This window comes from Ochotona curzoniae, unplaced genomic scaffold, assembly GCF_017591425.1.
Source record: "Ochotona curzoniae isolate NIBS_2020 unplaced genomic scaffold, NIBS_Ocur_1.0 contig_2294, whole genome shotgun sequence".
Taxonomy (NCBI): Eukaryota; Metazoa; Chordata; class Mammalia; order Lagomorpha; family Ochotonidae; genus Ochotona; species Ochotona curzoniae.
Window position 1 is genome coordinate 5,676,196 of NW_024465405.1, and position 24,273 is coordinate 5,700,468.

General features: G+C 59.4%; 1 protein-coding gene across 1 annotated transcript; it reads right to left on the minus strand.

Annotated features, from left to right (window-relative positions):
- Positions 1–1,830: 1,830 nt before the first annotated feature.
- NDUFA10 (NADH:ubiquinone oxidoreductase subunit A10) lies at positions 1,831–23,456 on the minus strand. The gene is made up of 10 exons (XM_040972373.1): positions 23,317–23,456; positions 21,091–21,259; positions 20,062–20,277; positions 19,206–19,292; positions 18,034–18,155; positions 17,110–17,189; positions 16,376–16,430; positions 15,084–15,169; positions 7,454–7,562; positions 1,831–2,076 (listed from the first exon to the last, which is right to left on the minus strand). Exons 1-10 carry the CDS (start codon positions 23,386–23,388, stop codon positions 2,008–2,010), a joined length of 1,065 nt encoding a protein of 354 aa, XP_040828307.1. The 5' UTR covers positions 23,389–23,456; the 3' UTR covers positions 1,831–2,007.
- Between the last annotated feature and the right edge of the window lie 817 nt (positions 23,457–24,273).

Here is a 24,273-nt window from a genome sequence, read left to right on the forward strand (position 1 = left end):
GCACTGCCGCTGCCCCCGCCTGGAAATGCCCCCCTTATGCTAGGTGAGCTCCACTCTGTGAAACAAGGGGGGAGCAACCAGCCATCCTGTGAACCTAGGCAAGGGGGGCAACCAGCGGTCCTGCAGGGTCAAGACCGCACCTTGTACGCAGAGGCTTTCCGCATCGAGGTTAGCCCTCAGGGACGTGACCAGCAGTGGGCACAGCAACTGCACAGAACTTCCCGTACAAAGCTCAGTGCTCCATCGTCCGGGTCCAGAATCTGCCAGAACACGGATGAGGACCCTGCCTCGTGGTGCTGGCACAGACCCAGCCCCTACCAGCTCCAGGACACTGAGCACGTACTGGGTGCTGCTCCACTTCCTGGGAAGGGAGACCTGAACCGCACTGTGTGCTTCTGGCTGGTTCAGCCCTGGCCGGGACAGTCATTTGCATGATGAGCCAGCAGATGGGAAATGTCACTCTGCCTCATAAAAAAACAAACCATTAAAAACAGTTCCTGTCCCGATGCCCCAAGGCGACCAAGTCATGAGCCACCTGGTGACCTGGAGGGAAGGCTCGGATGTGTCTTCAGGGCACAGACCTTCAGGGCACGAAGCAAATGCCGCTGCCCTGGGTGGCCACAACTGGTTCATGCCAGCCTTAAGGGACCCAACTGTGGCAGCAGAAACCCTGACCACACAACGGCCCCGCCTGTGGTGAGGAATCATGTGGCCACCAGCTGGTCAGTCACTCCCTCAGCAAATCTAAGAAGCAAGGATGTGGCTAGGCCCAAACTGCCCTGTTCTGGGTCTAAGTCCCGTTTCTGTTGGCACAGAAGTGGGGGGCAGGGTGGTGTGTGCCCCTCAGCCCTAGTAGGGGGCCGCACACACCCTCTGTCTGGGCACGTGCTCTCTGGAACAGAACCAGCGAGGCCTGAGGGTCTGGTGTCGATGCCATCTGAACAGCCGCCCAGGGACAAGTGGAGCCCCGAGCAGAGGACAGCACGTGGGAGCCCGGGCACAGCTCCACCCCTGCAGGACTTCAGCTGCAGCTCCCCAAAGAAATGGTGGTGGGCATTCCTGGGCGCAACCCACATCCAGGCAGCGCAGTGCGTGACTGCGCTGGGCTATGCTCTGGTCACCAGGCTGAGTGCCCGCTGCCAGGCCATGGAAGGAGCTGACCGCAGCCACCAGAGCCCTGCCTAGCGTTCCTCTCCAAGGAGTGCTCACACGTCGGTGGCTGGCTTCTTTCCTTTCTCCAATCTCTTCTCCCCGTCTTCTCATGTAGTGCTTATACTACCAAACTACAACTTAGCAAATCTCTTCACTCTGACACAGTGGACTTCAAAATGCTCGTGGAAGGAGCTGGTGCTGTGGAACAAGCTAAGCCTCTTCTTAGTGTGCTGGCATCTCATGTAGGCACCAGTCCACGTCCCATCCAGCTCCCTGCCCGTGGCCTGGGAAAGCAGGCGAGGACGGCCCAAAGCCTCGGGACCCTGCACCCCAGTGGGAGACCCAGAAGAAGTTCCTGGCTCCTGGCCTCAGATCGGCTCAGCTCCAGCCATTGGCGGCCACTTGGGGAGTGAGCCAGCAAATGGAAGACCTTTCTCTTTCTTTCTCTCTGTAAATCTGCCTTTCAAATAAAATAAAACCTTATTAAAAAAAACAAAACAGTTCTTACAAAACAGAATTAAAAGATAAGCTTATTTTGGTGCAAAAAATTCTGAGAACCTCCAAGATTTTTTTCTAACAGTTTCCACAAACTCATGAGGCATCTGAACCGAACCAACTCGCAGGAAACCACCCAGAAGGGCGACGGTGAACCAGTGTGCGTGTGCAAAGACCAGCACGTGTGATGCAAGCGGCTTTATTTCCTCACATCCGTACGGGGCCGGGGAGCAGCGGCCACAGGCTCCGGGCGGTCCCTCCAGCACAGCCCTCGGACAGCCGCTCTTGTCCGGAGGCCGTGAGGCAGGCTGACCGGAGCTCCCTCCTCCTGCTGGTGCAGCTGGAGTGGCAGGCAGCCGCTCACTTGAGCCAGATCCACTTGTCACCGACGTCGGCATTGTACCCAGGGCTGTACTTGCGGCCTGGCAGCTGTGGGGGAAGCCACGATATGTGAGTTAGCAAGCCACAGGCCGGCAGGTCCCTGGTGTGCAGCAAGGACGCCTCCTCCCTGGTGTGCGTGGGGAGCGGTGGAGGCAAGGACACCTGGGAACTTCCTGAGAGGCCCACAGGGCTGGGCCCACAGGCCTGCTCCACCCTGCGTGGCGGCAGAACATGCACGGCTTATGGGCCAACTGTCATCAGAGAGGAAACAGAGCAAGCCACAAAGAAAATAGAATAGAATTACGCAAAGTAAGGTGGGGGGTGCGGTGGTATGGCACAGTAGGTAAAACTACCCCCTGTAATCCTGGTATCCAATACGGGCACGAGTTTGAGTCCCGGCTGCTCCGCTTGCTTGGGAAAGCTGTGGAGGACAGCCTAAGGGCTTGGGCCACTGCACCCACTTGGGAAAGCTGTGGAGGACAGCCTAAGGGCTTGGGCCACTGCACCCATTTGGGAAGCCCGGAGGAAGGTGGCTACTGTGGAGTAAATCAGTGGATGAAGATTCTTCTGTCTCTTCCCTCTCTGTAACTTTCTTTCAAATAAGATATAATAAACCTCTTTAAAAACCCAATCCGTCAGAAGCAAGGAAGATGGTGGGAATGTCAACGCAAGCCTTGCAGGCCTCAGGTGGGGGCTGCACTGGCCGGGGTCTCTGCAGCCAACAGCAGATGCCTCATGCCAACGGACTTCTAGGTGCCAGCAGCTGTGGAAGGCAGCCTGCCCTGTCCTGCCCTGCCCTGCCCCACACGGCCAATGCAGAAGACCCACTGCAAATAGGGCCATAGGCAAGAGAATGCTGCTCCGCAGGAGGAGCGCATGCCCACCCACCTCACTCAGGAAGCCCTCAGGGTTTCCTGCACACGCCTGACCCTGTGGGAAGACCTGACTCCCACAGATCTTCAGGCAGTTCTCCCCCAATTTTAGTATACGTGCTGCCGAGGCGAGCACCAGTTCTCCCCCAAACAGCACAGCCACGCGGTGCCTCTCCGCGAGCTAGCCAAGTCAGTGGGTGTCCCTCCCCAGAAATCCCGCCTGTGTGCACAGTCCACACAGCCCATCGCGCCCTCCAGTGACCGACAGGAGTCACTACGCAGGTAGGTGGGCCAGCTAAGGGAGCTGGGTTCACAAGGGCTGGACACCCTCAGATGTGCTGTTGCTCTGCCCCTCCTGACTGGCCAAATCTAGGATGGACCCTCAGGAAGGGGCTGACAGGGAGCCCCGTGGTTCCTAAAGGGCAGACACTGGCCTGAAGCCCCTCTCTGGCTGCTGCGGCAGGCAGGTGGACAGTCTCCTGTCAAGGCAGGAGGCGTGGGCTTGACCCCCAGCAACCATGGTATGCACCACAGGTCAGCCCGGCATGGTCTTCAGCAGGGCTTTGTCACGCCACTCCTGCAGAGCAGCATGAAGTAGAGATGGGGCCAGCTTTCCTGGGTCCCCGTCGGCATGACGGACTCTCACCTGTCCTGTGCGCTTCTGCAGATGTCTACTCCCATACTGTCCCTGGGGCGCGTCTGCTCGGTGCCACACGGGGCCACGCACAGCCTCTCTCAGCTCAAGTCCCTGGGGCGTGCCTGCGTGCTCGGTGCCACACGGGGCCACGCACAGCCTCTCTCAGCTCAAGTCCCTGGGGCGTGCCTGCGTGCTCGGTGCCACACGGGGCCACGCACAGCCTCTCTCAGCTCAAGTCCCTGGGGCGTGCCTGCGTGCTCGGTGCCACACGGGGCCATACACAGCCTCTCTCAGCTCAAGTCCCTGGGGCGTGCCCGCGTGCTCGGTGCCACACGGGGCCACGCACAGCCTCTCTCAGCTCAAGTCCCTGGAGGCAGCCCCTCACAGTGCCCTGGGGGCAGGAAATGGGCTGTGCCAGCTGTGACTGCCTTCACTCCTGATGCTCTGAGGGGCCTGAACCTACTGCCCAGTGGGAAAGGCGTGGAGATTCCAACCGCCAGCTCCTTTTTCTCGTTATTAAATATAAATGCTAATGAACCCACTTAGAATTTCTCATTCCTTTTAAAGGCAAGCACTGTAGAAATTATTATAGTCATTTCTTCATATACAATTTCCCTAAATTTTCATTACTGTGTAGATAAATCAAATGTAATAAAACTAAAAAGCTCTCCACCTAATCGGTCAATGTCTGGTGCGGCAGCAAGGCAGCCCGCCCTGCCCCCTCAGGTGTGACCCCCTCAGCTGTGTCCCAGCCTCCTCTCACTCCCAGAGCCACGGGCTCCTGGCCTCCCGCCTCACTCAGCCCCCTCTTACACGCCTGAGCCACGGGCTCCTGGCCTCCCTGGCCTCCTGCCTCACTCAGCCCCCGCTTACACGCCTGAGCCACGGGCTCCTGGACTCGGCTGGGCCCTGCCATCTGTGGAGTGAACCAGCAGATGTGAGAATCCCTCTCCTGTCTTTCCCTGGTTCTCTTTCAAATAAATCAATGTTTTTTTTAAAAAAATGACAAAGAACGTGATGGTGAAAAAAAAAAAAAAACCATGACATAGTAAAGAAGTAAAACTAGCAAGAGACAAAGCTCAAGTTCCTATTGTCCTGGCAACGGCCTTGGCGTGAGCACAGCATGAAAGGGGAACCGAGTCAGCCTGACCCGCGCAGGTGTGGGAGCCCCGGACAGCGGCAGGGCCTCACACTTCTGGTGTCCATCTGTGCACCCGGGCACAGAGTGACAGCCCTCGCAGCATGGCCCCTCTGCGTGGGAGAACGCATTTCCAGGGCGCCTGAGCACCAGACCTGGGCACTCCCTGGAGACTAGACAGACACACACAGGCCACCAGGATGGCAGCGGGATTGGTGACAGCAGCCACACGCCTGCCTGAGGGGCCGCTGCTGTGCAGTGGAGATCTGCTGTGTGACGCTGGGCCTGGACAGGCAGAAGGCCTGCGCAAGGAATGAAGCCTCAACCACCACGCCAGTGGGGCACGAGGTGTGGGCTGCCCACGGTCGATGCCCATGTCCCCTCTGCACACCAGCTGTGAGGTCTGAGGAGACGAGCCCAGGGCTGCCTGGACTCCACCCCTGTGGATGCCCCTGACCTTGGAGCATGGTCCAGTTCCTCGTGATCTGGAGGCCTCTCTGACACCCACCTGTCCCCTCCCACGTGCTAACCAAAGGCAGGCAGCCCCTCCCGACCCCATGAAGTCTCGCAGGTGCATGGGTCACCGCCCTGAGCATGCTCAGTTGCCTGCCCACCTGGGCTCCTGGGCCCCACACGGGTGTCCTTGCCGACCACGCCCACTGACTGGCTCAGGGAAGTCCCACGCATCACACCAGGGCAGTTGCACTTCTCCTGGCGACGGTGCACGCTAACTGTGCCTGCTGCCAGTGGCTCCCGGCCACTGCTACGCTGACCCGGGCTGAGGCGGCAGAGGGCAAGCCTCCAGGAAGACCACAGGCAGGTATGGTTTCCCACAGGCCCTGCACAGGCTCTGTTCACCCGAAAACTAGTACACCCACAAAGCATGCAGCTTCCATAGCAAGGAGTCTCTGGTCAACATGAAGCAGAGTGGGGCATACCCGGGGAGAGGGAAGGAGAGAGGGAGACACGTGCAGCCCCAGGCTGCTCCTTCACCACCCCAGGAAACCAGGCCAGCCCAGCCCCCACCCCCCACCTGCCCACCGACGTGCAGGCTCACGTGTCAGCTTGTTCCCCGGGAACCCACCGCTCTCCAATCCCACTCCGCCACCGCCTGCCCCTGCACCTGCCTGGCCACGCCCCTTCCCACAGTCCTACGCTAGCAGCCTGGCATCCACCGCCTAGTGAGGAACCGTCACCAGGCCCTCCACCCCCCCTTCCCTGGCCTGGACCCCCCACTCCCCTTCCCTGGGTCCCCCACCCCACCTTCCCTGGCCTGGACCTCCCACCCCACCTTCCCTGGCCTGGACCTCCCACCCCACCTTCCCTGGCCTGAACCTCCCACCCCACCTTCCCTGGCCTGGGCCCCCCACCCCACTTCCTGGACCTCCCACCCCACCTTCCCTGGCCTGGACCTCCCACCCCACCTTCCCTGGCCTGAACCTCCCACCCCACCTTCCCTGGCCTGGGCCCCCTACCCCACCTTCCCTGGACCTCCCACCCCACCTTCCCTGGCCTGGACCTCCATAGCAACATGTACAGCATGCAGCAACATTGCCACTTGCCAACAGAGGCTTTAGGAGGACAGCAGGGGACCCACCTCAGTCAAGCTGAGTGCCCCTACCGCATGCCCCAGACCCAGCCACCCGAGCACACTCATGCCCTGCCCGTGAGTCTTGGCATGCGGGTCTCCTCCTCCTGCCCTCCCACACATGCCCACTGCTGCCTGTCCTCTCTGCTTCAGGAGGGACCCAGTGTCACCTGCTCTGTCGCCAGGTCCCCCACCTGGCAAGAGCTCCCAGGGGGCAGACGGCCTCAGAATGCACCTGGCACAGCCCACACTTGCTCAGCAGGAGAGGTAGCCACAGAGTGCGGAGGGGGCGTCCGGGCTGGGCTGGCCCCCCAGCCCCGGGGGCCACCGGTGTCTGACTAGCTCCTGATGCAATCTGACCAGGGCCAGAGGCAAAATCTGGGCTTCGTTCCTTTCCCCTTGGTGCCTGACGACTTCTCCACGCCAGGCCACGTTCACACAAACAGCGGGCAAAACAAAACGGGGTCAGATCCGCACCATCTGCACGTCGGCTCAGATGACCACACCAACACAGACCCTGCTTCTTCCAGCAAAGCCGCCCACATGGGGTGCTGGACAACTTCTTAAAAAATAATTATCTGAAGTGTAGTTAAAGTGAGAGATCTTTCACCCCAAACAGCTGCAACAACCAGGGCTGCAGCCAGAAACCAGGAGCTCCATCCAGGTCTCTCACACGGGTGGCAGGGCCCGGGCACACGGGTCATCCCTGTCAGGCAGCCAGGACCCAAACTAGTACTCTTCTGAGACGCTGGCAGCACGGGAGGTGACTTAGCTGCAGTACACAATGCCAACCCCTGGAAAAGCACTCACCTACTGGCAGCCTCGACCAGACCACTGAAGCCAGGGCGTGGCTCGGGCAGGCTTGGGAGGAAGGGCTCAGCCTGCCCTGCCCACAGAAGCACAGGCAGGAGTCAGATGCCCTGCCCCAAGGGATCTGTCCTGAGCCGCCACGGAGCTTCTGGGAGGTCTGACAGAGGCCCCACAGTGCCATCCCAGGACATTGTGAACATGGCACAAAACCTCTCCCGGCCAGAGAGAATTGTGGGAGCGAAGCAACATGCGGTTACTTCGCTGAAGTCCACTGCGTCATGTCCAACAAGCAGCACCCAGGGGACCACAGGAGCACCCCACGTGGGAGTGATGGGAAGAACAGCAAGGCCTGCCTGCTGGCCCAGTGCATGGGGTCTCACCTCTTTGAACTCCTGGAAGAGGCGGTCGCTCTGGTGCGCTCCAATGGTGATCTCCGGGAGGTACATGGGGATGGAGGTGTGATTCAGCACCCGCAGCTTGTCCTGAACCCTAGGAGAGGGGACACACCCAACATGATGGTCAGACGGGCTCGTCCTGAACCCCAGGAGAGGAGACACACCCAACGTGATGGTCAGACGGGCTCGCCCTGAACCCTAGGAGAGGGGACACACCCAACGTGATGGTCAGACGGGCTCGCCCTGAACCCTAAGAGAGGGGACACACCCAGGCGTGATGGTCAGATGGGCTCGTCCTGAACTCCAGGAGAGGAGACACACCCAGACGTGATGGTCAGATAGCGGGGGGTCGAGTTGGATGAGCACATCAAACCTCCACACCACATCCTCCACACCACATCGAGGCCGCCATCCACGGACAGGCAGCCTCAGGAACGGCCTTCCCTCCTGTGCCCAGACACGGCGGGAAGGCCACCCGTGCCTCACACGTGGGAACAGTGATGAGACGCCGCGAGCAAACGCTCCAGCCCAGAACCAGGCTCACTGGGCGCCCCCCAGGAAAACCCATAAAAGGCCTGACTGACTCCTGAGGGGCCGAGCAAGCACCGCCGACTCCTCTCAGACACAGTTGCCCTGGCTGCTGCCCCAGGCCGTGGCCATCAGCAGACAAGCTGACAAGGGCACTCCAGGGGTCAGACACACCACTGGCTGATGGCACTGCGGTGAACACCGACTCCATCCACAGACACACAGCGCCATTTCATTCATCAAACGCTCAAGGTTTACACTGTGTCACAGCGTGCTTACATTTCCTCTGACCATAATCAGTATTCCTGAAGATGAAAAGCGTTTCCTAAGGCCTCCAAAGAGCAAACAGTGACTGAGAGGCCTGGGGCTCAGGAGGGCTCGTCTGCCAGGGCGGGGGGCGCCCTGAAGGGGGCCCTGGCCACTCAGGGAGGGAATCAGCAGAGAGAGACTTGTCTCTCCCACTGTGACTCTGCCTTTGAAATAAAAATTTAAAAATCCCCACTTTGCACTCGCCGGGATTCCATATGGGCGCCTGTTCTGTCCCAGCTGCTCCACTTCCCATCCAGCTCCCTGCTTGTGGCCTGGGAAAGCAGTCAAGGACAGCCCAAAGCCTTGGAACCCTGCACCCGCATGGGAGACCCAGAAGAGGCTCCTGGCTTTGGATTGGTTCAGCTCTGGCCAATGTGGCCGCTTGGGGAGTGAATCAGTGGACAAAAGATTATCCTCTCTGTATCTTCTCCTGTCTGAAAAGCTGACTTTTTAATTAAAAAAAAAAAATCTTAAAAAGATATCGGCACAGACTTCCATCTTTTTCACACTGTAGTTTTTGGCTCTTAGAAAGAATGCAATTAACAGGGTGGGGCATGGGATTTTTCCCCCAAGTTCATAGAAAATTGTGTTGTTAATAATGCAGGGTTTCCACTGCATGCAAGCAGGAGCGCTGGCAGAACGTTGCTGCAGCCTCCTTCCGGAGGACAGCGGGCTCCGGCCCAGCTGCACACGCCTGCCCTCTCCCAGTGTGGAGTCTGCATACATGTAGGAGTGTGTATGTGAGTGTGTGAGCATGTATGTGTACCTGTGTGTCAGTGTGGAGTGTGCATACGTGTAGGAGTGTGTATGTGAGTGTGTGAGCATGTGTGTGTACCTGTGTCAGTATGGAGTGAGTACACATGTAGGAGTGTGTATGTGAGTGTATGTGTCAGTGTGGAGTGTGCATACGTGTAGGAGTGTGTATGTGAGTGTGTGTGTCAGTGTGGAGTGTGCATACGTGTAGGAGTGTGTATGTGAGTATGTGAGTGTGTGTGTCAGTGTGGAGTGTGTACACATGTAGGAGTGTGTATGTGAGTGTGTGAGCATGTGTGTGTACCTGTGTCAGTATGGAGTGTGTACACATGTAGGAGTGTGTGAGCATGTGTGTGTACCTGTGTCAGTGTGGAGTGAGTACACATGTAGGAGTGTGTATGTGAGTGTGTGTGTCAGCGTGGAGTGTGTACACATGTAGGAGTGTGTATGTGAGTACACATGTACGTGTACACGAGTGTATGTGAGCCTGAGAGCTCCCACATGAGTGAGTGTGTAGTGTCTCCCTGCTAACACGACGGGCCTCTGCCTGGAATCAGGCCAAACCAAGACCACTTCGACAGCGACCTCCCAGGGTCTCACACACACACAAGCATCACCAACAGCACAGTGGATGCCAGCTGGGTTTTCTTCAGAATTTACATGTGGGGAACCTCCATTCTGCCAAGGGTTACTTGGATCCCACACTGTTCACAGACCATACTCAACCATCAGCTTAAACATCAGCTGCTCATTGAATTTTGAGTCCCACCTGTAAGTTGCTTTGGAGGGGCCAGACCAAATCATATTGTAGGTCTCTTCATGGCCCCGGGCTGGATGTGCCCCACCCCTGCTGTAGTTGAAAAAGCCCAAGAAAATGCTGGAAAATCAAGAACTTTATGGCCTGGGGTGGGGGAGGGGGCTGCCCAGTGCTAGAGCTACAGAGAAACAGCGCCATCTATGCTTAATTTGGCGGAACTACACCATATACAGGGTGGCAGTGACACCTGTTGCTGGGCCGTCCTTGGAATGCCTGCTACAGCTGGGCGGAGCAATCAGGGTCTCCCAGGTGGGTGGCAGCGGCCCAGGCTGCCTCCCAGGCTGTGCTTTAACAGGAGCTGGGCTGGACCAGGGTGGGACCCCAGCCCACACTCACTAGGGCACGCCAGGGGTCTTAACTGCGAGGCCGGGAGCCCACCCAGGCTGCTTGGCATGCAAGCATCTTACAACTGCCCGAACCGTGATTAAACAGTCCTCAACGTTCATGACCACATGCTCACAGCTCGACTGTTCCAGTGCCAGGAAACTAGAATAAACTCATACATTCCAGAGTGCAGGACAAGAAGGCACAGAGACACCAGTGAGAAGGCTTCCTGCCCCACAACACTGGCAGACTCAGATGCAGTGCCGCTGGCCTGTCCCAGGAAGTGAGCTGGACCGCACACCACACACACAACCAGAGCACAGAAAAGGAGAATGGGCCTGTCCCAGGAAGTGAGCGGAGTGCACACGCACGCACACACAACAGAGCATAGAAAAGGAGAACGGGAGGGCCTGCGTCAGGACTCTGCTCCCCAGTGGAAACAGCATGAAACCTCCTTGGGGAACACCCCCAGGCCACTCTGCCTCTCCTGGATCCATGAGGCTGCACTAAACCCATGCCTGGGGTTTCCAGGCCGTCTCTCCCCACCCCCCAGCCCAGGCTCAGAATGGCAGAGCAAAAGTACGCAAAGGTCTAGGCCGCAAGTTTAAAAAGAGTTTTGAAACAAAGAAGGACTTCCATACTAACAGCTCACAGCAAAGGGGACCCAGCAAGGCAGGGTGCTGATGCTCAGTCTATAGGGAGGAGTGGACCCAGCAAGGCTGTTGGGGATGGAAGGAGCTCCAGGAATGCCCTGCCCTCAGGCACCTGCATGGGGGCACCACAGTCAGCTGGAGGGGCCACTTGTCCAAGACACTACACGGCCCCACAGGCGTGTGCTGCAGAAAGACCTATACAACTCTATGGAGAAAGACACATTCAATGCTGGCACTGAGGGTGTGACCCTTAACCACCAGAAATGCACCCCTTGGCACAATCAGCCACAACGAGAGCCCAGGACATACCATCTGTCAGCCCCACCCAGCCCGCCGTCCCAGCAGCAAAGTCCACGTACTAAGCTCCACGGGATATCCATCACCACGGAGCACTCCTGGCCAGGAAATGGCAATGAGCCACCCTGAGCTTTCCTGAAAGCAGGCTCAGAGCACAGCGGAATTCAGCATTAAGCCACAACAGAAACTGCTGAGAAACCCCTCCATGGAGGTCAGTCAATGTCCTGCAAAAAACATGCCTATCAAAGGTCTCTTCATTCAAAACTATTTCCAACTAAATAAAAATGAACGTAGAACTTTGAGGAGCAGATGCCCAGTGTGGGGCAGGGGCAAGACACCCCTTTGCCCAGCCCCGCCCTGGCCCCTTGCGTCAGCTCCACCTCCTCTCCCACTCCCCGCACATACATCTGGGAGACAGCAGGCAATGGCTCGAGGTCCTGCCCCCTGTGCCCTGCAGGGAAGACCCGGATGGCACTGTCAGCTCTGGCTTCAAGACAGTCCAACCCCAGCTGGTGGAGCAACCTGGGGAACGAACCAGCATACGGGAGATCTCTGTCTGCCTCTCTCTTTCAGATTTTCAAATAACATAAAAATAAACATGATTTAACAATATGTATTTTCAAAAATTTATTTCTATTTATTTGCGCTTCAAAATGTGTGGAACCCAAGGAAGCAACTCCTGGTGTGAGACGGCCCTGAAGAATACAGGGCAGGAGAGAGTCAAGATGGCGGGCAGGGCAAGGACACCTCAGACAATCAGCCAACGTGAAGCAGAGGGGCACAGAGGGGCACCTGGACACTGACAGGCAGGAAAGCAGTGGACACACGGTGCTGCAGTGACCGACGCCCCAGCGGCATTCAGCAAGCAGAGATCTGAACTCCACCAGCACCAAAGTTCCACCCGAGACAGGTCCAGGAAGCCCTCAGATCTGACGGCCGGCAGACCAAGAACTCTAGTACTGGCCCATCGACGCCATTTTGTAAAGACTGCAGGGACAATAGTGTGCTGCGCATGCACTGAGCCGGGAGCGAACTCACTGAGCTCAGTCCATAGGGAAAAGAATACCGACTTTAGCATCGTAAGGGTCAAAATAGGTCCAGCTGGCCCCCAGTCCTAACGGCCAAAGGTCAGCACCAACAACCCAGCTGCATAGGACACCTGCTGTCTCCCTAATCCTAGGATCTGCTCCAACCAGAAGCGGGAGAAAGGTCGTACAGACAACAGTGCAGCCTCAGCACAGGATCGCAGGAGGTGGAGAGCGGCGAGCCAGGAGCTGGACTAACATACGACCCCAGACATGGAACTTGCCGAAGGGAGTGTCACAGCTGGCTGCAGAGGAAGGGCTGTGCACCAACTGCAATAAGTAAAACTGAACTGCAGACCTGTGGGGACACAGCTTCGAAACCTGCCCCAAGGAGAAAAAGCTGCTAACCAGAAGTACAACGACCAAGAGCAAAAGAGACAGAGGCACAAGGAATATTACTGAAGACTCCCCTGCAAAGGAGCAAAAGCCTTTGCCAATCTCAGAGTTAACTGAGGAAGATATCGAGAAAATGGGGGATACAGAATTCAAAAACTTGGGTTTTTTTTTTTTTTTAAAGATTTATTTATTTTTATTGCAAAGTCAGATGTGCAGAGAGGAGAGACAGAGAGGAAGATCTTCCGTTGCTCCCCAAGTGACTGCAATGGCTGGTGCTGCACCGATCTGTAGCCAGGAGCCAGTGCGTTCAAGGTGAGGACTCCAGCTGCTAGGCCAACTCGCTGGGCCCCAAAAACTTGGTATAAAGCATCTTATCAATGAGAAGCGGGCCCAGTGCCTCAATATTTTCAACTATTTAAATTTATTTTCTTCAAAAGGCAGAGAAAAAGGGGAAGAGATGAGGGGAACAGAGAGATCTCCCTGAGCCGATTTACTACCCAAGCGCCTACAACAGCTGAGCCTGGCTGGATGGACACCAGCCGCCAGGAACCGGGGCAGGGCCCTGGGCACTTGAGCCGCCCCTTGCTGCCTCCCAGTCAGCACATAAGCAAGAGGCTGGGATCAGGACCCAAGGTGGGACTCGAACCCAGGCACTCCAATCTGCGATGCAGGCCAGGCCAAAGCTGGACACTGCGGGGATGCCAAGTGGGGTACCTGCACCTCAGCGGGCACACACCTATGCTGGAGGACTCGACAGGCAGTAGTTGGCAGTGAGGGATTGCCCTGAAGCCATCTCCTCCCCACCCTCCGACAGCGTGAGAGCCGCTCAGCAGCCAGCCGGTCAGCCCCATGTGTGTCCCAGCCAGCGCACACAGCACGGGACACACGATGCAACGACACAGGACATGCAGACCAAGGTGGTCTCAGCCCCCCGCTGCCCCACGGAGGGCGCAGCTTGCACACTGGGTCGCTAAGGGCAGCCTGCCCATGGGTCTTCCAGATCTCAGCACGCCTGGTTCCTCTGACCCCTAGCCAGTCACGGTAAGACACCTCACTCTCCTGGCTCTGTCCCCAGAGCCCTGTAGCTGCAGCGCAGGCAGTGAGAGCGGACAGGGCACACGGGGGTGGACGCAGGACTTGGCATTGCCTGAGCGGCAGGTGCTGACCTAGATGTTCCCCTTCTTCCGTCAAGACCACTGGGCGGCCTGCAGAGGACACTCACCGTCTCTGTGCTCGGGGCAAGGGAGAACAAGCAGCTCTGACTGCCCAGCGCTCCGGTGGCCGCTGGGGCCTAGCCATCGGGGGAGGCTGAGCCAAGTGCCCTCCCAGCGGGTGGAGAAGGCGGTCAGCCCTGCCCAGTCAGGGAGGAGCAGCAGCCCATGGACACACCATGTCACAGGGTCACTGCCACACACTCAGTGATGCCCAGCCTGCGGGCCAAGGCTCCAGGGCACGGTGTTGGGGTCTGGCCCTGCTCACAGCTTCCCAGGCTGTGGCTGGAACGGGACATGACAGGGTCAGGCCAGGCTGGCACTCGGAACTAGGCCCGAAGAGCAGAAACCCAAACGGCTGTCCGTGTGTCCTCCACGGCCTTCCACAAACAGTCCTGGAATGCTCAGCTCTCTCTCTCTCTCTCTCACACACACACACACACACACACACACTGCTGAGCAGTCTTCAAGTGCTGCAAAAGGCATTCCCACCCCCAGGAGCCACCTGTCCAAGGGCAATCCATGCTGCAGCAGGACACTCCAGTGTCGATGCACAGCCAGCAGGCCACGGCCAGCAGCGCCTCAGTGCTGCGGTGTGCAGTCAGCACAGGGGAGCAGGGCGGTCCTTGGGAGAAGGCTGCTGGGCTGAGAGGACAGGAGGGGAGCGGGGTCGCAGGCACTCCTCTACGGTGCCAGCCAAAGATATGCGGGTTGCCCTCAGGTGCGTGTCCACGTGTCTGCAACCTTGGAGCTGGGCAGGCACCGCAGACTGCAGTCAGATGGCCGGACCGCCCCGCAGCCCACACTGCGATCATGGAAGGTGGAAGCAACTAGCTGAGTCCAGCAACAGGGCAGCGGCTGGCTGAGAATGGACCGGGGCCAGGCACGACGGAGGATGGCAAGGGCAGGCGATGTGGGCGACGAGGGCTAGCTCCCACAACCCTCCCGTCCATGGCCTCCCGTCCATGGCCTCCCTGGCCCCTGGTGCGGTGCTGAGGGTTCACAGCCTGCACCCCCAGGCCACTGTCCCTCCAGTCAGGGCCACCTCTGGCCATGGCCCTTCCGACCACAAGCTGTATTCCTACTTCGTCTCCCCAGCTGGAGGGCGTATCTGACAAGTATGGGAACCTTGCCTGATCCCCGAAACTTGCAACAGCGTGTGACCCACCACCTGGAATCTCACTGCTTTGACCCCGGGAACTCAGGGTGGGCAGTGGACCCTGCCCCACCCACTGCCCACCCCACCCACTGCCCACCCCTCCTGCTGCCCTCCCCACCCGCTGCCCTCCCCCCTGTGCTCACAGCATCCGTAGGTTGTGCAAGGTCCGGTCATTCTGGGAGGGCCACGGCCCTTTGTCACACTTGAGGTACTCGATGTCCTCCACCACCTGGGTGTAAACACAGCCAGTGTAACCAAGATGGCGGCAGCAGAAACCTCAGTGAGGTGACACTTAACATGCTGTAAGTGGCCGACACCTGGCAGGAGGGATCCTGGGCCCTGAAGCTCCCCTGACACCTCCTACAGTGGCCAGCCAAGGGCTCCCCTCGCTCAAGCCAGGTCCTGGACAGGCCTGGAGCCAGCACATAGGCCAGATGGGGAAAGCCAGACATGCTGGCCGACTTCTCGTTTCTTCCCAGGTAAACTCATTCTAGAAGGCAAGACGGAGGCATTTACTGGGGAGCCCCAGTAACCCGAGTCCTGTGGTCCCACAGCCTGATGTTGCCCAGGGGGTGGCCGTGAAACATGCTGGGCCCCAAGAGCCTCACCTTAGCTGTGAGAACCTGAGTGCACTCAACGGCACACACAGTGAGGCAGACCAGAGGTACCGCTGCTAGCATCCCGCCCAAGCTGCAACGCTCAGACGGACGACGGGCAGCCCAACAGTACAGGGCTGTGGGGGACAGCATCCAGGGCCACCTTCTCGCCATCCCCATGGGGGGGCAGCATGCATGCATCTCAGAGGACAGCTGTGCCCCGAGGTGTGCCAGGCCTGTCAGGCCCTGACCCCATACTTCCTCCCAGAATCCTTAGCCTGCCTGTCACTTTGCTTTGTTTTCAGTAACTTATGCTTAAACACAGGAGACTTCAAAAACTTTCTGGAAAATGGGATTAGACAATTATTTCAATGCGAAAAAGTTTCAAATCCATAGGCTTCCGAAGAGTTCATGGAAAACACTATGAAATGACAGATTCCATAATTTCTTTTACCAAAGTAAACTTGTATTTCTGTTTCCTCGTCATAAAGTCCATGCTCACTTGCCCTGATGCCCACTGGGCGCCTGCCCCCAGCCTGCAGGGCGGTGCTCTCTCCTACACCTGTCCCGGTGTGGACTGCTCTCGTCTGTCACTCAGAGTCACCCCAGGGTCTCTTTCCTGACTGACCAGCCTGACCTCTCCACCTGCACTGCCCCTTAGCACCAAGTCTCCTGCCAGGGGACTCAGGGCCACCCCTTTCCACAGCCATAGATCACAGAAACCAAATGATCAAAAAATAAAAAGAAACTTCATAGCGGGGTGTGCATAGCACACTGGTGTTTCCACAGCGGTGGAATGAGGTCAGGAAACCCCGCACACCTGCCGACCACCTGCCCACCTTTTCTGCGTCCTGTGCTTCCCGTGCGTCGTACTGCAAAACCTCGCATTTCTCACTGTAAGAGAAACAAGATGGTATTCAGCGCCAGCTCCTTCACGCTGCAGCAGACACCACCCACGGCTCCTGCTCCTGGCACCCAACCCAGGGCCTGTACTGCCTTGGGGGACTCACCCACCTGACTGGGGAGGACACAGCGTGCCCATGAACCTGCAGGTCTGTCTCCATGCACTCCTGCCTGACCACGCAGCCCTGAGCCTGTGGCCACACCTAGCAGCCATCTACCAATCCTGAGGGACAGCGCAGGGGGCCCAGGGACTGCAGGCTGGGGGCCAGGGGTCGGCGGCCAAGGCCACAGTCACATGCTCCAAGCACACACACGGGGCAGCCCAGCCCGTGGCCACACCTCTCAGCCCCGGTCTGCGATCGGGGTCACCACATTTGCCACCCTTCAGTCTACTTCCTCCAGGCTGATGCTGAGGTCTGCTCGTCCCCCGACAGGACTGAAAACCTGGGCCAGCCCCTCCAAATCTCCTTGGAGTCTGTGTTGGTCCCTTGCCTTGTGCATGGCCACCAACGTCTCGTTCACGTCTCAGATGAACCCTCTGGTACTAACTGCACCATGAGACACAGCCTGGCTTCACTGCTAGCATCCAAAACACCTTAATGCTCTAACAGCAGGAAGAGCATTCACGAGACAAGTGCACGCCCACCGACCCGACAACAAACCGACTTACCTCATCTCAGGGAGGAAGGTTTTCTTGTAGGCATTCTCGATGTCCTGGAGATAGGCCGTGGTGACCTTCCTCTCATGAGGCTGGATAAGGCAGAGAGCTGACAGTCACGGGCACCTCAGGACTCCCCACCCCGCGGCAGGAGACTGGGGGAGGCGCCCTCGGAGGAAGGGACAGTCTGGGCTTCCTGCAGTCACAGGCACAGTGGGTGTGGTCTCTCGCCCCTTCCCTTCCCAGCCAGCCACCGTCTCCCCTGGGCCCCCAATGCCCTCAGCGTCACCTCACGTACAGAGATCTGAAGACCCAGACAGCAAGTATCAAGTTCCAGAATTCACCGCTCGGTAACCCAGCAATGTCAAGGGCACAGGGCCCTCACCCTGCTTGACCTTCCCCCTCCTGGAAGAGCTTCCTGCTTGCTTCCTTGGTTGCCTGCAGCCTGCTGCTGACTCTAGGGTCGTGGTGTGAGGACCCTGGCCGTGCCTGGCATGAGTGCCCAGCCCCCTTGCGGGAGAGAGGCAGACACAGCTGGGCTCGTGTGCTGACAAAATGCCCAGAACGTCACAAAACCCAGTTGTGGAGATGCGTGTAACTGTGCAGCGGACCCTTCAACTCAGCGTCTCAGCATGTCAATTATTTCACCTCAGCTACTAAGAACACAAGAAGGGACTAGGTGGGGGTGCAGCTTGCTAATCCCCCCCCTGTGGGCCAGCGTCCTGGGTGGCACCAGTTCATGGTCCAGCTGCCAATGGCCTGAGGAAGCATGGAACATGGACCTGACCCGGGTCCCTGCACCCACGTGGGAGCCAGGCAGCCACGTGGGGAGTAAATGTGAAGACAGAACATCCATCCCCTCTCCTTTCTCATCTGTGCCTTTCAAACAAAACTAAGTCTGAAAGCCACTCGCGGGCCACCCAGGGGCTCACTCACGTCTCCTTTCCGCTGAATGCGACTCTGGATCTCGGGCACGGGCACGTCCACATAGACGGCCACGTGGGGGGGCAGGAACTCGCACACGGTGACCTTCTTCACCTCGTTGTAGTGCTCCACACCTGGCATGCAGATGGCAGCGTGTCACCTCATGTCCCAACGGGGGCTCCAACAAGAGCTCCCTTAGAGCCAAAACCAGCATCATGGCAAACCCCTGACCGTCACGGGACAGGCTCACAGCAACTCTCCAGCGCAGGCCCCCTGCCCTGCACTGACCAAGGCCGCAGACCTAGACAGAACACAGAAGTCCCTGCATTTCAGCCACCTCAGTGAGCTAGAGATCTGCCCACTGGCACATCTAAACACACGCCAGGGCAGGGACCATCACCCATAACTCTCACTCCGGAAGCCACCTGCACACGGCTGCTGAGTGAGGCAGGGAATGTGAGCAACCGCACAGGACGGCGGACCACACACTCCGAGCCCGTGCGGGTCCCGGGCACAGCTCACTGCCTAGGCGCTGCCCTGTGACAAGACGGATCAGCCGACACAGACCCTGGCCCAGCACACCACGAGGGACACAGCTTGCTTTCTATGTGCTGGAACTGTAGCAGGCCAGTCCCTCCCCAGCTGTCGGGTACAACCTCCCCGCCTCTTATTTCCTTCGTCTTATGACCCTACTCTTTGCCCATGCCATCAGCTTTCTCCACTGCAACACTGAAGTGACTTGCCACAGGGGCACAGTACGCATAACATGGAAGACCACCCCATCCCATCTGGCACACCTGCTCACCTGCCTCACCCTCACCCAGGGGCTCCAGAGCCCAGCTAGCCCGGCAGCGAGATCCGCTCGGCTTTCCCAGGACAAGCAGGCACCCTCCTTGCTGACCTCCGCACCGTTTGCGCTGCCCAGTCCTCAGGACATCTGCAGGCCTCTCCAAGACCCCACCTCAAGGGACTCCTCCCTCAAGGCACTTCTCAGCCTCTGCCCTCCACAACCGCTCACAGGTGGCCCACCTGCGGGCCAAGTCCATGGTCATGTCTCTAATTGTCTCCAGCCACCTGCGTGGAGCCCAACATCCTCTCTGCACGGAACCTGCCCTTGCCACGGACCCCCTCCAGATAAACCTTGTGGCCACTCCCCCCAGCCAAGCCCCCTTCCCGTGACTTACACTGCTTGCGGATGAAGCCTTGGCGGTACATGGCCTCCAGGAAGACAAAGTCACTGAATATGGAGCGCTCCAGCACCACACCTTGACCTGCAGAGGCACACAGCCCGTGAGAGCCCCAGGCACGCCAGCCCTCCGCAGGTCACGCCCCAGACACGCCAGCCCTCCGCAGGTCACGCCCCAGACACGCCAGCCCTCCGCAGGTCACGCCCCAGACACGCCCCAGACACGCCAGCCCTCCGCAGGTCACGCCCCAGACACGCCGGCCCTCCGCAGGTCACGCCCCAGACACGCCGGCCTTCCACAGGTCACGCCCCGCACACACCGGCCCTCCACAGGCCGTGCCCACGCGCGAGGGCAGTCCCCAAAGCAGCAGCAGCTCTCTAGGCCCCACAGCGACCCACACCCGCCCCTGCATCTCCCTCCTACCCTCCAGGCTTCTGACCCACCCTTACGCCAGGCACAGCCTGGTCCATCTGCCCCCTCTCCTGGACGGGCCTGGGGTCCTGTGGGCCCCTTCCCCGCCAGCCCCCTCCAGGTTCCCTTGTGCTGCCAGTGGGCTCCAATAGCACACAGTATGACCCCATTCCTCCTGCTGCTGGGGCGTCTTCCTTCCCACTTCACTCTGACGCACGAGTGGAGTGCCACGCTCAGGGTGTGGATCTTCCACACTGTCCCTAGTCCTACCGCGGTCTCCTCAGTGAAGTGACACCTCAATGTCACCACGCAGCAGAAGGTAAGAGGGATTGCAAGGGAAGATGGCGCCCGCCTCACAAAGCCCTCGCAGTCGGCTCTGGGAGCAGCCAGCTGCCAGGGCGAGCCTGAGGAGAAGGCCGAGCAGGGCTGCCCGGGGCCGCACCTGTGCTCAGCAGGTGCTCCAGGGCGTCCGCGTACTGCAGCAGGCGGCTGGCGTACAGCCAGGACTGCAGGCGGTAGCTGTTGCCGTCATTACTCTTCGGGTCATCATAAAATTTCTCCAGGCTGCAGTTGCCACTGAAGTGGACGCCAAGGGGCTGCCCGTCTCCCGTGGTGCTATCCGCATAGTGGATCCCCGCTTCCGGGAAGTGCTTTAAGCCTGAGGAGAGAAATAACGGGGTGAGACAAGACGTGGGCCATCCCTCCAGGCGCAGGTAGTCAGATGAAGGCCAACATGGAGACCACCTGAGCAGCCTCGGCCTGGGCTGCCCCTTGAAGCCCTGGGCAGCTGCCGCCCAGCTGTGCTCACCGTGCACAGAAGGAGCCTGTGAGCCAGCAGCTGGCATGCACACATGTTGGATGGACAAGTGAGCTGCTGGGTCACGCCCTACTTCCTCTGGAAGCACGTTGCCCGGTGCCACAGGGGGCAGCCCAGAGCTGCTGTGCCCTGTGGCATCAGCTCAAGCCACGAGTGCCCTCCCCCCCCGTGAAGCCACACTCACTCCGGCTGGGCCGGGCTCTCACAGACGTCAGGCCAGCCCACAGGAAAGCCTCTACGTCACTGCAGACAAAACCAGCCAGCAAAGACTGAAACAGCTCGTCCAATAAACAGTTCAGAAAAGTCAGAGGCCGGTCCCACAGCTAATCCTCCGCTTATACACTCGCATCCATAAGGACACTGGTTCGAGACCCAGCTGCTCCATTCCCGGTCCAGCTCCTTGCTTATGCCCTGGGAAAGGAGAAGACGGTTCAACTGCCCTGCCTGGCTCCCAGGTGCAAGAGTGGAGGCACCTCCTGGCTCTAGCTTCGGATCAGCTTAGCTCTGGCCGTTGCAGCCATCTGGGGAGAGACCTGGAGGATGAAGGATCTCTCTCTGCTTCTATCCTCTGTAAGTCTTTATAACACCCGCTTTGGGCCCAGTTCCACTGAGTCCACAGTGAAGTGAGCGTATGGCTCAGGGCTTGGCCCTTACCCAGCTTCTCGGCAATCCGCTTCGCAAGCTCGCCTTTCCCGGAACACAGGTTCCCGTCGACGGTGATCACTTTGCTGGATTCCGTCCACTTCTTGGATACTCTGTCTCCCAGGAGGAATGCCAGGGGGCCATACCGCAGGCCGCACAGGGCGCTGGTGTGCACTGCTCCCTGCAACACAGACACGTGAGCCTGCCAGCCGAGGCACTGCCGGCACAGCGAGCCAGCCACGAAAGCAACACTGCAGCCTGCCCTTCCTTCGCCTCACTGCAATGTCTCCCTGCAGCACACAGCTCAGTCTCCACACACACACACACACACACACACACACTCCACACACAGCTCAGTCTCCACACACACACACACACACACACACACTCCACACACAGCTCAGTCTCCACACACACACACACACTCCACACACAGCTCTGCCTACACACACACACACACACACACACACACATTCTCCACACATAGCACACAGCTCAGGCTCCACACACACAGCCACACTCAACACATACTCCACATACACATAGCACACAACTCAGGCTCCACCCACACACAGAGCACAGAGCTCTGCCTCCATACACACACACACACACAGCACACAGCCCTGCCTCCACACCCACACACACACTCCACACACAGCTCAGTCTCCACACACACACACACACACACTCCACACACAGCTCTGCCTACACACACACACACTCCACACACAGCTCTGCCTACATATACACACACACACACACACACACACACACACACACATTCTCCACACACAGCACACAGCTCAGGCTCCACACACACAGCCACACTCAACACACACTCCACATACACATAGCACACAACTCAGGCTCCACCCACACACAGAGCGCAGAGCTCTGCCTCCACACACACACACACACACACTCACACTCCACATACACACAGCACACAGCTCAGGCTGCACACACACGGCAGGAGTTAAGAAGCGTTCCCCATTCCACACACACACACACACACACACACACACACACACACACATTCTCCACACATAGCTCACAGCTCAGGCTCCACACACACAGCCACACTCAACACATACTCCACAACTCAGGCTCCACCCACACACAGAGCACAGAGCTCTGCCTCCATACACACACACACACACAGCACACAGCCCTGCCTCCACACACACACACACACACTCCACACACAGCTCAGTCTCCACACACACACACACACACACTCCACACACAGCTCTGCCTACACACACACACACTCCACACACAGCTCTGCCTACATCTACATACACACACACACACACACACACACACACACACACATTCTCCACACACAGCACACAGCTCAGGCTCCACACACACAGCCACACTCAACACACACTCCACATACACATAGCACACAACTCAGGCTCCACCCACACACAGAGCACAGAGCTCTGCCTCCATACACACACACACACACAGCACACAGCCCTGCCTCCACACACACACACACACACTCCACACACAGCTCAGTCTCCACACACACACACACACACACACACACACTCCACACACAGCTCTGCCTACACACACACACACTCCACACACAGCTCTGCCTACACACACACACACACACACACACACACACACACACACACACACACACACACATTCTCCACACACAGCACACAGCTCAGGCTCCACACACACAGCCACACTCAACACACACTCCACATACACATAGCACACAACTCAGGCTCCACCCACACACAGAGCGCAGAGCTCTGCCTCCATACACACACAGCCCTGCCTCCACACACACACACACACTCCACATACACACAGCACACAGCTCAGGCTGCACACACACGGCAGGAGTTAAGCAGAAGCGTTCCCCATGCCACACACACACACACACTCCCGAGGCACGGACGGAGGACAGCGATGGAGACGGCCGCAGGAGTCAGCTGTGCTGCGATGGCCCGGACCCGAGGAGGGCACGACAGGGCCGGCTCGCCCACGGCAGCCTCTCCCCCACGAGCCCACGGTGCTCGCTCGCCTCGGCGCCGACGAGGGGGCCAGGCCCGTCCCGCACAGCACAAGCTCCCCGGGCTGACCGGACAGGCCCCCGTGCAGGGCAGTGAAGGACAGCGAGGACGAGCGGCCCGGGCGGCGACCCGTGTGTCCCGGGGCCGCTCGAGGGACACCGGGCCCCGCTGCCCCCAGGGTGCCAGGGCGGCTCACCGCGCTCGCCGGCCGTCCGCCTCCCGCCGCCAGGCCGCACGCCCGCCGCAGACTCAGCAGTCTCGAGGCCATGGCTGCTCGCGCGGGACGCCCGAAGGACCCGGTGCGCCTCAAGGACCCGGGGCGGGGACGCGCGACGGGGCCCTCCCTGAGCCGGCGCGCTCGAAACACGTCACCGCGGGGCTGTCGCCTGCCGGGGCCCGTCCTTCTCTGAGCCGACGCGCCCTCGTGACGTCACCGCAGGGCTGTCCGCGGCGCCTGCCTGGAACTATCGGGCCGCGAGGGGCGGGACGGGGCAAGCAGGAAGAGGACGGGGCGAAAGGGTGGGGCGGGGCAAGCCAAGAGGAGGCGGGGAGATGAAGCCGGCGAGGGCGGGGAGAAGGGGCGGGGCCGGGCGAAGGGGGCGGGGCCGGGGCCGAAGCTCGGTGCGCTCCGTCCGCGTTCCCGCGGGGCGCCTTCCCCGCGTGGAGAGGGGCGCCCGGCCGCAACCCCTCGGCTGTGGCTCCGACGCCGCACGCAGGCGGCCCCGTCGTCTCCCAGGGTGTCTCGGGGTCCCGGAGTCGCAGCCTGGCAGCGCGACGTTTCCCTACGGGCGCCGAGGAACCATCCACGCTGAAGCCCACGGGATGACGCTTTGAACTGAGTGGCGCGGAAGCGGATTCGGTCCCACGGCTGCCGCTGGGCGCCCGAGAGGTCTCCCTGAGGTACCGGGCGCCCTGACGCGGTGTATGGGGTACCGGGCGCCCTGACGGGGTCTCCCTGAGGTACCGGGCGCCCTGACGGGGTGTATGGGGTACCGGGCGCCCTGACGGGGTGCATGGGGTACCGGGCGCCCTGACGGGGTGCATGGGGTACCGGGCGCCCTGACGGGGTGCGTGGGGTACCGGGCGCCCTGACGGGGTCTCTGGGGTACCGGGCGCCCTGACGCGGTGTATGGGGTACCGGGTGCTCTGTCGG

Excerpts from the sequence above, each read along its gene's own strand:
- NDUFA10 (XM_040972373.1), bottom strand. The coding sequence starts at position 23,388 with ATGGCCTCGAGACTGCTGAGTCTGCGGCGGGCGTGCGGCCTGGCGGCG. Across the intron at positions 15,170-16,375 it reads AAGCACAGGACGCAGAAAAG|GTGGTGGAGGACATCGAGTA; the intron begins GTGGGCAGGTGG and ends GTTTACACCCAG. Across the intron at positions 2,077-7,453 it reads TCTTCCAGGAGTTCAAAGAG|CTGCCAGGCCGCAAGTACAG; the intron begins GTGAGACCCCAT and ends CTTCCCCCACAG.